We start from the raw sequence: 13090 nt of genomic DNA, 5'->3' as shown, positions 1-13090 counted from the left end.
CTGTCTCCAGGGCCCCCAGGCAGCATGGGGCCAGCAACCCGGACTTCCAAGAGCTAAGCAGATCAAAGCAAGCATATCTATCACACTGAGACAAGGAGGAGTCCGGTGGCACCTTAAAGGCTAACAGATTTATTTGGGCATAAGCTTTCATGGATAAAAAAACCTCACTTCTTCTGCCCAAATAAATCTGTTAATCTTTAAGGTGCCACCAGACTCCTTGTTGTTTTTGTGGATACAGTCTAACACGGCTACCCCCTGATACTTATCTCACTGAGGAGATTTTAACTTCAAGACTTCTTATAAGAAATGGAAAGGGAGGTGGATATTTTTTGCTGTTTTTTAAATTAAATAGGCAGCTAGTATTGTTTTTAAAATGATTATGAAGAACAAGTTTAAGCTTTGTTGTAACGTGCGTTGTTTGCCTGGACTGCTCAAGACCTGAATGCTTGTGTAGGAGGAACTCTTCGAGTTGGCTTCTTAAATACCTTTGTGGTGTTTCACATCTGATATTCCTTGATGAAACATAGGAGCCTTGTCTTATAACAGGTTTATTCAAAGTGATACAGGCTACGAAAGTGAGATCTTGGAAGAATGTTGCTGTTTTCATAATGTAATAAAAATACTGTAATGATGAATAACATTTAATAATAAATAGCGTGTAATAAGCATGTCATAAAAAACAAATTTTATATTTCCAAGATCACTTCTTTTATAGTTTATTCTCAGGTAAAGGAGAAAATCCCTGGCAATATTCATTTTTAGGAGGGGGTTCGTGAGACTTGACATTTTAGTGAAAGGGGTTAAGAAGTTGTTAAAAGTTTGGAAACCACTGCCCTAAATTCTCACTTACTGAGGGACCATCTACACTCAGTGCTATATTTGCTTTCTACCACCAACACACTGTACAGCTCTTCATGAGTGATGTACCCCAGTGTTCGGATTCTAATATCTAAACTGTATCATTAAATGCATCTAACTGTGGGTTATTGCGGATGATGTACTAATGCATCTGATGACTTTTAAAGCAAACTTTGTATTAGTGAAGAACCAGAGGGGTAGGCGTGTTAGTCTGGATCTGTAATCTGTCGTCTGGAGCTTGCCTCTCACGCGGTGGGCATTCACCCATGAAAATTTCTGCCCAATACTTCTTTTGTCTTTGTGGAGAACCTAGGCACCCTACCCAGGTGTCCAGACACACGCTTCTTAACCTGGGTATTACATAATTTTTTAGCATTAGCTCTAATAAAACGTTTAACTAGAGGAGGAAGAGCCTGGGCTGGATTTGACGGACACTGCGGGCCGCTCGTGCCTGAGAGATTTTGTGACTAGACAGGCCGGGCCGGGCGCGCGCTGCACACACAGGCAGCTGCTCCGGCGCTGCCCGGCGCGGTCCCTAGGGGGCGCAGTTGTCACGCTGACGAGGGGGGGGGGTGCCGCGCGCCTGCGCAGTGCCGCGCCGGAGGGAGGTGCGGCGTGAGACGGCCGCGGCCCAGGCGGGCAGAGCGAGGTCGGGCAAGTGGCCGGGCCGAGGCAGCGGGGCCGGCAGCCCCTCCCCCCCGCACCCGGCCGGGAGCCCAGCCCCGGCCCCTCCGGATGTGATCGCTGGCCGGGCGGGGGGAGAGCGCCGCCCCCTGCCTGCGCAGCGCCCCCCCCCCAGCGCGGCCTGCGGAGCCCGGCCCGCATGAGGAGCGGCCAGCGCCGGCCGGGCCGAGCCGAGGGCAAGCGGGGGCCGCCTCCTGGCCCAGGCCGGCCTGTCCCCGCCGCCGCGCGGCGCCGCCCCATGCCCCGGGCGCTGTAGCCGGGGCTGCGCGCTGCGTTCCGGGGGCGGGAGGCCGGGCGGGCCCGGCGCGGAGCGGCGAGCCGGGCCCCACAGCCCCCGATGCGGGGGAGCCGCCGCCGGGGCCATGCAGCCGCCGCCGCAGCCCTACGAGTTCTTCAGCGAGGAGAACGGCCCCAAATGGCGGGGGCTCTTCGTGCCCGCGCTGCGCAAGGTCAGTCCGGCCGGCGGGGTTCGTGGGGGGGTGACGGGCCTGGCGGGGCTCGGCTCGGGCCTCCGCTACCCCCGCGCGCCCCCGCCCTGTGTACAGCCCCTGTGCGCCCCCCTCACCTCCATCCCCTGTCCGCCCCCTTCACCTCATCCCATCCCCTGTGTGCCCCCATCCTCCCCTACCTCCCGCGCGCACTTACCCCCCGCGCGCCCCCACCCTGTGTACAGCCCCTGTGCGCCCCCCTCATCTCCATCCCTCACCTCATCCCCTGTCCGCCCCCCCTCACCTCATCTCCATCCCCTGTGTGCCCCCCCTCACCTCATCCCTCACCTCATCCCCTGTGTGCCCCCCTCACCTCATCCCATCCCCTGTGCGCCCCCGTCCTCCGCTACCCCCCGCGCGCACTTACCCCCCGCGCGCCCCCACCCTGTGTACAGCCCCCGTGCGCCCCCCTCATCTCCATCCCTCACCTCCATCCCCTGTGCGCCCCCCTCACCTCATCCCTCACCTCATCCCCTGTGCGCCCCCATCCTCCCCTACCCCCCGCGTGCCCCCACCCTGTGTACAGCCCCTGTGCGCCCCCCTCATCTCTATCCCCTGTGTGCCCCCCCTCACCTCATCCCTCACCTCATCCCTCACCTCATCCCCTGTGTGCCCCCCTCACCTCATCCCATCCCCTGTGCGCCCCCGTCCTCCGCTACCCCCCGCGCGCACTTACCCCCCGCGCGCCCCCACCCTGTGTACAGCCCCTGGGCGCCCCCCTAACCTCCATCCCCTGTGCGCCCCCCTCACCTCATCCCCTGTGCGCCCCCATCCTCCCCTACCCCCCGCACGCACTTACCCCCCGCGTGCCCCCCTCACCTCATCCCCTGTCCGCCCCCCCTCACCTCATCCCCTGTGTGCCCCCATCCTCCGCTACCCCCCGCTCGCACTTACCCCCCGCGTGCCCCACCCTGTGTACACCCCCTGTGCGCCCCCCTCCCCTCATCCCCTGTGCGCCCCCATCCTCCCCTACCCCCGCGCGCCCCCCCTCACCTCATCCCCTGTGTGCCCCATCCTCCGCTACCCCCCGCTCGCACTTACCCCCCGCGCGCCCCCACCCTGTGTACACCCTCTGTGCGCCCCCCTCACCTCCATCCCCTGTGCACCCCCATCCTCCGCTGCGCCCCGCGCGCCCCCACCCTGTGTACATCCCCTTTGCGCCCCCATCCTCCCCTATCCCCCGCGCGCACTTATCCCCGCCCACGTCTGTGGTACCCCGCTCATCTCATCCCCGCTACACCCTTCACCTCATCCCCAGTGCGCCTCCATCCTCCGCTACCCCCACGTGCCCTTACCCCCCACGCGCCCCCACCCTGTGTACACCCCCTGTGCGCCCCTTCACCTCCATCCCCTGTACACCTCCCACCCTTCGCTACCCCCCTGTGTGCACGTACCCTCCGCCCACATCTCCTGTACCCCCCTCATCTCATCCCCACTACACTCCTCACCTCATCCCTCACCTCCATCCCCTGTGCACCTCCCACCCTCCGCTACTCCCGCAGTCACTTACCCCCCCACGTCTCCTGTGCCCCCCACGCGCCCCCTTCCTGTGTACATCCCCGCTGCACCCTTCACCTCATTCCCTGTGCATGCCCCCCTCCTGTGTACATCCCTGTGCATCTCCCTCACCTCATCCCTCACTCCATCCCCTGTGCACCTGCATCCTCCGCTACCCCCTGCACTCACCCCCCCCACGTCTCCTGTACACCCTGCACACCCCCTTCCTGTATACATCCCCTGTGCACCCCCACCTCATCCCTGCTACCCCCCTCACTTCATCCCCTGTGCATCCCCCTCACATCATCCCTCACTACACCCCTGAGACTGCATCCACTGTGCACCTTCATCCTCCCCTACCCCTCGCATGCCTCCTTCCTGTGTGCATCTCCTGTGCACCCCTGACCTCATCCTTGCTGCACCCCTCACTTCATCCCCCTGTGCACCTCCATCCTCCGCTACCCCCCCGCGCACCCCCATCCTTTGTACATCCCCTGTGCACCCCCTCACCTCATCCCTCACTCCATCCTGTGCACCTCCATCCTCCACTACCCCCAGCACGCACTTACCCCAACTTGTCTCCTGTACACCCCGCTTTACCCCCACCACCCCGATTGCATCACCTATGTTCCTCCCACCTCATTCCCACTACACCCCTCACCTAATCCCGTGTACCCTCATCCCCGCTACACCCCTCATCTCATCCCCTCTGCACCTCTCACCTAATTCTGTGCACCTTCATTCCCTCTGCACCTCCCACCACATCCCCACTACACCCCTCACCACATCCTCTGTGCACCCTCATCCATGCTATACCCTTCATCTCCTCCCCTGTGTATCCTATCCCCACTACACCCCTCACCACATCCTCTGTGCACACTCATCCATGCTATACCCTTCATCTCCTCCCCTGTGTATCCTATCCCCACTACAGCCCTCAACACATCCTCTGTGCACCTCCGTCTCCTCTAACACATCCCTTCTGAACCCCCCCACCATGTCTACATCCCCGCTACATCACCTATCACATCCACACCCCTTTGCACCTCCTCCCACTACGTTCCCTCCCCCAGTCCTGGTGCAGCCCCACCATGTCCCTGTCCCCTCATCCCCCTCCCTAGTGTACCCCCTACCTACCAGCCCTCCACTAATACATCCAGCCATCCCCTGTACACCCCACCACCACATCCACACCCACCTACCCCCTATGTGCACACCAGCCAGCCAACTGCTATACACCACGTCTACCCATCTTCTATATACCCTCCACCACATATGAATCTACCTACCCACTATATACTTCCACTCCCTATACTCCCCCCGCCTACCCAGCCCTGTGCATGCACATCCAGCCATCCCCGAGACACCCGGTCCACCTACTGAGCCTACATTCGGTCCACCCCCTATGCCCACAGCCTTCTCCTCCTAATGCCCCTGTCCCCACCATGCATTCCTCAGCTCCGTCTGATAGGTTCAATAATGTGCGCAACAGACTGTCATAGTAGGGGCTTCCATTACATAATTGTCTCCTTTCTGCCCCACACACCCCAGCGATCTAGTACGTTTCCTAAAGCCGCTGTCCCCACTTTACATCTAGTGCCTCTCTGTAAAAGATGCTGTTGGGTACTGCTATGTGCATGCTAGACATTGAGGGGCCTAGGCAGGAGCGTTCTGCCCCTGTGCTCCTCCCCACAGCACACTCTTGAATTTGGCTGCTGTGCTCATCCATGGGAGACTCCTCACTGTGCTACCGAGTTGTCTCCAAAACACCTTGTGTGAGCGGGCAGCCCACACATATACCATAATACCCTCCCAAATCAGACTGTTATGAACAGTTGTCTATGAGATTCTGACTGGCTTACTGAGCTGCCCCTCGCCTACCTATCTCCTTCCTCCCAAAGCCAGACTGCTTTACAGAACTGTGTGAAAGACTGTTAAAGGGTACATCCTGTACCCCAATACCCATCCCAAACCAGGCTTTTCCACTGACTGTCTTACTAGTGTCTCTAACATACCCTGATGGAGATGGTCCTACCCTACAAAAAACGTGTGTGTGTGTGTGTTTGAGAAGAAAACAGCTGCTCCTGGCTATGTAGATTGTGTATGTTTGTGAGAAACAACTGCCCCAGTGCATAAATGGGAGAGAAGCTGTGTATGGGAAACTGCTTTAATTGTAAGTTTCTTGGGGAGGGGTCTGTCATTTGGATAGGAGTTTATGTAGTGCCTAGCACAGGGGTAGGCAACCTATGGCACGTGTGCCATAGGCAGCACGCAAGCTGATTTTCAGTTGCACTTACACTGCCCAGGTCCTGGCCACCGGTCTGGGGGGCTCTGCATTTTAATTTAATTTTAAATGAAGCTGCTTAAACATTTTAAAAACCTTACTTACTTTACATACAACAATAGTTTAGTTATATATTATGGACTTCTAGAAAGACCTTCTAAAAATGATAATTAAAATGTATTACTGGCACGCAAAACCTTAAATGAGAGTGAATAAATGAAGACTCGGTACACCGCTTCTGAAAGGTTGCTGACCCCTGGCCTAGCACAATGGGGTCCTGGTCTAGGATTGGCATCCGTAGGCACTACCATAAAAATAATTAATCGTAATAATTAGAGAGATGCTAATGTGTGTTTCAAGGAAGGAAGGAGAGACTGTGTTTCTTTTTTCCAAAAGCAGTTTTAAGAGTGACATCAGATTGGTAGACTACGTAGATGTGGGATACACACCCTTCGCCTCTTGTGTATATCTGGGGTGGTGTTTCTCGTTATCAAAGGCCACCGAACTCAGCTAAATGCTCTTGTGGCCGACCTAAAGAGAGCGCCTTGTCTGTAGTAAGAATCCTGGATGCTTTGCTTTTCGCCCCTGAATTTCCTCTTTGGGTCAGTCAGAAGTTTAGAGCATGCCACGCTGCCCAGCTTCCACCCCCAGATGCTTGCCAGGGGTTTAAAGCATGCAGCATCTCTCCATGCATGTTGTTCTTTCTGTCTCTCTCCAGTTTCCGGATTACACTTAAAGATGATAAACCTCTATCCCTTCCCCCTGGATGAAAATGACTTATGGTGTAGCTTTACCAGTTTGATCCAAAAGGATAGGATGTATTTTAATTTCAAATTTCGTTAAGTTTTGGGATCCTAAAACAAAAAATATTGATACAGTCTCTAGTCCGTTAATGTTATTGTTGCCAATTTACTGCTATAAACTTGGTTTTGTTATGAGGAAACAGAACTGGTATTTGAATTTCTCTAAAAGGGAGAGAATGTGTGTGAATTTTTGTAAAAGATTCTTAGCTGCTTATGGAGACCCCCTCCCCCCCCCCCCCCCGGTCAAAGTTCCTTGTCTGGAGTACCCGCCCTTAATATGAAGCAATCCTATTGTAATGTGCATTTGTTTAATAAGTATGAAATGTCAAAGAGTCAAAGTAAAATTGTACCAGTGTTCCAATTATTGTAATCCCAGACAGGATATTAAGGGGCAATGTCAGGTTTAAAACCACAGCAATGAAGGTGTTTACAGTTTTAAATTTTTCTTTTTTAATGTGTCACTGTGCTGTTTACACATTGAACTTATTTCACTTTAGACTATGAAAACAGACAGCTTTGTAGTTCTGCCAGGCTTGGGTTCCAAATACTTAAAGGGAAGTTGTTTTGTTTTGTTTTAAAAAAAAAAGCTTCCACTGAAACTAAATGCAAATGCATTAAAACATTTGTTGGCCTCAAAAGAAGCTGTCAAGGGGGATAAAAATTGATAATTTAAAAAAAAAATCACAACCTGGATCTTTTATGTGAATACATTTTTCTTAAAAATAATTCTGTTTAAAATTTGAAATTCTGACTATGTTAAGGCCTAAATCTATTAATAAATAATTTAAATTAAAAAAAACAGTACATGTTTGCTGTTGGAGTTATAAAGACAGTCAGACCACTGAACTGGTGGAAGTCCCTGGCTAATCGCATGGAACCAGAGTTTATTGAAGTGCTAAGCCAACCTTTGACAGCACTAGCACTAGGCTCTTCAGCAAGTGTAGAGAGAATATTTTCTTCATTTCAGTTTATTGATCAAGTTCATATCAATTACTAGTTCATTCAAAGTTGAAAAAGCAGGAAAGCTTGTTTTTCTCTTCCCATCTATGAATAAAAATAAGCTGAGAGAGAAGAAATCTTAGATCTTTTAGAACTAGTAGGATATTGTGATCAGAAACAATCAGTAAAATTCACTAGCAAAAGATATTTTCTTTGCTTAATATATCAGTTAGTTTTAAATGCAAAATAAGTTTTGATAAACATTTTTCTTACATATCAGCACATTTAAGGTAGTTTTATTTAAACAATTGTAAATATTTTGTGCATTTTATTTGAATTCCAATTTCCATCCACATGCAGCTTGAAACAAATCATAAATAAAAAAGTTATCTAGGAAATAAATGTTCACCATTTTCTAACATAAACAAATGTTAAAAATCAAGATTTGAATAAATGTGTGTTAAATTATATCATTGTTTAAATGTATAGAGAGGTAGTGTAGCAAACAGTACAAAATTATGTCTACCAATGAGTATCTACCTTTCTTTAGGAAAATAATTGATGTACAAATGCAAAACAAGATTAAAATAAAAGATTTAAATAAAGGTTTCCAGCATGCTGATTTCAATTATAACAATCTTAAGTGTTACTTTTAATAAGTAAAACATTTCAAAGAGAAGTGTGTTCTTTCTTTAAAAAAAAGAACAGGAGTACTTGTGACACATTACAGACTAACAAATTTATTTGAGCATAAGCTTTCGTGGGCTACAGCTCACTTCTTTGGATGCATAGACTGGAACATACAGCCAGAAGATATTTATACATACAGAGAACATGAAAAGGTGGATGTAGCCATACCATCTGTAAGAGGCCAGTTGGTACGGCTACTTCCACCTTTTCATGCTCTCTGTATGTATAAATATCTTCTTGCTGTATGTTCCAGTCTATGCATCCGATGAAGTGAGAAGGGAGCTTACCGCAGGTCCTGTCAGATTTATTTGGACATAAGCTTTTGCGGGTAAAAAACCCCACTTCTTCATGCATCTTGAAGAAGTGGGTTTTTTACCCACGAAAACTTATGCCCAAATAAATCTGTTAGTCTTTAAGATGCCGCCGGTCCCTTTGTTTTTGTGGATACAGACTAAGATGGCTACCCCCTGATACTTGACACCCTCCTTTCTTGTCATTCTCACAGGTTTCTTACCATGTCACCTGCCATAGTGCCCCAAATTCCCTCCTGGCTTCTCTTTCTCCCACTCTCACCCTCTCCTTCATTCTCCGTAATCTCACATCTCTCTGTCTCCCTCTCTTCCTCATAGTACAAGCATGCCCTAGTCTCTCTCATTCTGGAAACGATGTCCTTTGACCCCCTCACTGTGTGCCTGTTGTAACTACCACCCTAACTTCCTTTGTCTCCAGATACATCAAGTGAGCCGTTTACAGTCATTGCCTTGAGTTCTGCCCTTCTGGTCTGGCTTCCACCCTGGCTTCACCCTTCACTCCATTAATACCACATTCATCAAAATCACTAATGACCTCATCCTTGGCATAACTCAGAGCCTCTACTTCAGTGGGTCTCAAACTTTTTTACTGGTGACTTCTTTCACAACTCAAGCCTCTGAATGCACCCCCCCCAATAAATTAAACATACTTTTTAATATATTTAACACCATTATAAATGTTGGCGGCAAGTGGGGTTTGGGGTGCAGGTTGACAGCTCGCGACCCCCCCCATGTGATGACCTCGCGACCCCCTGAGGGGTCCTGACACCTAGTTCGAGAACCCTGTTCTTCTTCATCCTTAGTCTCCTCGCTCTCCCAGTAGTGTTTGACACTGTTTCCTTTCCAACCATGCCACTCACTTCTTTGTAACCCTTAACTGGCTTCCCTTTCTTCACTGCATCACGTTCAAATTTTTTGTGGTTGTATTAAGGCAGTATGTAACTCTGCTTTCCCCTGCTTATCCACTATTGTTTCTTATTACATAGTTTCTTATTACATCCCCTGCCTCTGTGCCCTTTGCTCTATCAGTCATTATAACCTCCAACCTGCTGTGTGTGCTTGTCTCATAACGCTCTGCTACCTTCTATACTTTATGCATGGAATGCCCTTTCTAAACTGGTTTGCAAAGCACTACTCTCATTTAAATCCCTTTTGAAGACCCACTTCTTGTACAGCATCCACAGAAAACTACCTGGCTACTTATACATTTAATCTATTTTATGAGTGAATTGTTCATTTATGTGTCAGGAAAGGGGTCAGATATTGGGAGGGAGGAGCTTGAATATGCTGGATTTGGAGTTAAGGATTGCTGTTTGGGAAGCAGAGTGGTTGAATGGTGGCGGGAGGAACTTGCTATGTTTTTCTAAAAAGCAGTTAAGACGTGCCTATCATCATGCAACTCTGTATGTTGTTTCTCTCTCTCCTATTTATGTTTAGATTGGAACAGGGTCTGTACCTAGAACAGTTTGGCACTACCATAGTTTATAAGACCTTAATTCTTTTCACATTTCTGGAGGTTTACTTTTCTAGCCACTCTTAAGGTGCATGGCTTTTGTTCAGTGTCTTCTGGATCCTCTATTTAATGGAATACAATCAGCTGAAAAAATCACAGATATGTTTGATGACTATATTTACAGGTAACACCTAAGATTGCTATAACTGAAAAAATTTGGTGGATTTTTTTTTCTGTATCTTCAGTTTGCATCTGACAGAACTTTATGGTCATTATCATTTAATTGCAATAGGGCCCAAATCCTCAGTCAGGATCCAGGGTTACAAATGTATAGGGAAGCACATTGCCTGTCATATAGATCTTATGATCAGAGGCTCTGATCCCTCAAGCTGATAAGTTCAGGTGGGCCTCTGCGCTTATATGAAGCTCAGTTGACTACAGTAGGATTTTGTGGGCACATAAAACGCTGTCCATGTGGATCCAGTTTGCAGGCTTGAGGCTTAATTTAAGATGGTGGCATAAACAAGTGAGTATGAAAAACAATTGGAGGGCAGACAAGGGCATCAGTAATAAGATTATGTACAGTCTATGCAACTGCGCAGCTATATGGTTCCAGAACTTTTAAGTGCTTTTTCCCTCGTCCTTTTTAAAAGAAGCTATTTTTTGTTTTGTAAATTTCAATAGTGGGTATAAGTGAGCTTGGGACTGTGGCAGAGGAGAAGCCAGGAGAACTGTTGGTGAATGATGGATTACAAAACACGGGCAGAAGATGAGTGGGTAAAGGAAAAGTGGCATGTGCATTAGGGAAAGAGGCATGCCGCTATTTGGGGAAATGAGTCCATGACATTAACAATGAAAGTCTTGGAGAACAGTCTGGGAGGAGGTGAATCCCAATGAGGAAGGAGTGGTCATGCCTGGTGCCCTAGTTCCTCCAGAGTTGCAATACCAGTAGTCTGGGGAGTCAGTTTCCTTAAACCCTACAGAATCAGCTACCATTCATGCTACAGTTACACAGGATTTTATAATTAATTAGAACCACAATCAACCTAAGTGGTAATAAGTTATACAGCTTGGCTTGTAGCCATATAGCAGATTTTCTGCCCTCACAGTGTTTGCATTCACACCTAGCACTCTACCTAATTGTGTTTGTAGGAATGATTTCTGGGACTCTGTTCCATGGTGACTCAGTCTCTGCACCACATTCTATGGATATTTTAAAAAATCTACACAGTGCAAAAATGTGGGATCTGTGTCTGAATGCGGTGTAGTTGTAGAGATTTGAAAAAGAGCTCTTGTGTGGCTCAAAAGCTTGTCTCTCTTACCAGCAGAAGTTGGTCCAGTACAAGATATTATCTCACCCACCGTGTGTCTTGGATGTCTGCCTGCACAGTTATGAGCTGAAGGAGGAGTAGACTTACTTATGGGGTACAGTTAGTATGGTTAAGGGTTCTTGTTCATGCAGCGCAATACTTCTATGCATAGCTACTTGCAGGAATCAAACTGTGTCAGACTAGGCAGGTAAGAGGGTTGGCATACTGTTAAGATTCTCCTGTTAATTAACTGACCGTATGTTTTGTGGATATTAACTGTGTTTTTAGCTAACCTTGTCTCAAGCCATTTAAAGACATTAAAAATAAATTTAAAAAATTGTTGTATAGGCAGATCATCTGTTACTTAATGTTTTTTTTTTGCTGAAAGGCCCCTTACACATGTTAACAGGGGAGCAGCAAAATAGTTAAATTTTGTAAAGGGACATTTTCTTTAAAGGGTGCTGGGTTAGAAACTGCATTTAAAAATTAGCATTGTCACGTACCAAAAAAAAAATCAAGTTGACAATGTCTTTAACTCATTTGTAAAAGCAGCAAAGAGACTTGTGGCACCTTATAGACTAACAGACGTTTTGGAGCATGAGCTTTCGTGGGTGAATACCCACTTCGTCGGATGCATGTGTATTCACCCACGAAAGCTCATGCTCCAAAACGTCTGTTAGTCTATAAGGTGCCACAAGACTCTTTGCTGCTTTTACAGATCCAGACTAACACGGCTACCCCTCTGATATTTAACTCATTTATATACCTAACTCCGTAACTCTCCAACTCTCCTTTTTAGTTGGCTATTAGGAGTGACCATTTTCCAGCTAAACTGGGCAACTGTTGTGTTGAGACTTGTTAGACCTTGTTCAGTGAAAGACAATCACTAATATGGCAGCACCTGGCTACTTTATTCCCCCCACCTCCCCAAATGTAAGTTTAAATCACCTGGAGAGAGATACATTATGGGTTGGGAGGCAGAGTTTCCTGTACATTAAAGGGCACCATTATCTTTTTTTTTTTTCCTTATGAAGAGATGGGAAAACACATTCTAAAAATAGAGAGAGAGAGCGAATGAATCTGCTTTAGAGCTCTGTTTTCTGGGTTTTAACATTTTGGTATCAGGCAGCTCAAGAGCTTCTTTTATTGGCAGTGATTTATTTATTTTTGACTTGTACACAGTGCATGGAAATACTGACTAGTGTTGGCAAGAACTTATGCTGCTTGATCTAATAAATATGTAACCTGAATATTTTAATCACTCTGCTTGCTCCCAAATTTATAAAGTCTGTTCTTGAAGTTAATCAATAAGCATTAAAGTAGCACTGCAAAATTTTAGTCACCCACTTATTTAGGGTGAGTGAAATAAGTGAAATACCATTCGTTTCTAAATTGTAATCAGTCACTATCGGAAAAGGTGCGCAAGTAGAATTTCTGTGCCTGATCTGGTAAACTTTTATGACAATCTTGCAAGGCTATAAATTTAACAAAGGTATTTTATTTAAATATTCTTCTATAAATCTGGCAGGTTTGTGAACTTTTTGCCATTGTACTAACCTGTTTGTGGTAGGCATTCTTTTCCCTTTGAAACAGGAAAATTACTGTATATCTCCAGTAGCTCAGGTAAACAGAGGGATGCAATTTTCTGAAAAAGCCAAGTGATTGTTTGAATGCAAATAAAGAAGTGGGATATTTCAATGTAGCCCTCCAAGAAAATAAATTCATATTTTTGGCATTATTTCTTTATAAAACACGTGTGTTTGATATTGGATC

General features: G+C 47.6%; 1 protein-coding gene across 1 annotated transcript in view; it reads left to right on the top strand.

The window, feature by feature from the left end:
* Positions 1–1809: 1809 nt before the first annotated feature.
* Positions 1810–13090, top strand: part of SOS2 (SOS Ras/Rho guanine nucleotide exchange factor 2) — a 91046-nt gene continuing 79765 nt past the window's right edge. Inside the window, exon 1 of the mRNA XM_045015297.1 lies at positions 1810–1991. Within this exon, the coding sequence (XP_044871232.1) occupies positions 1905–1991 (87 nt within the window). The 5' untranslated portion in view covers positions 1810–1904. The remainder of the gene's footprint in view (positions 1992–13090) is intronic.

The sequence above is a fragment of the Mauremys mutica genome, chromosome 4, assembly GCF_020497125.1.
Source record: "Mauremys mutica isolate MM-2020 ecotype Southern chromosome 4, ASM2049712v1, whole genome shotgun sequence".
In the NCBI taxonomy this organism is placed as follows: Eukaryota; Metazoa; Chordata; order Testudines; family Geoemydidae; genus Mauremys; species Mauremys mutica.
This window is presented reverse-complemented; position numbering and strand designations above follow the sequence as displayed.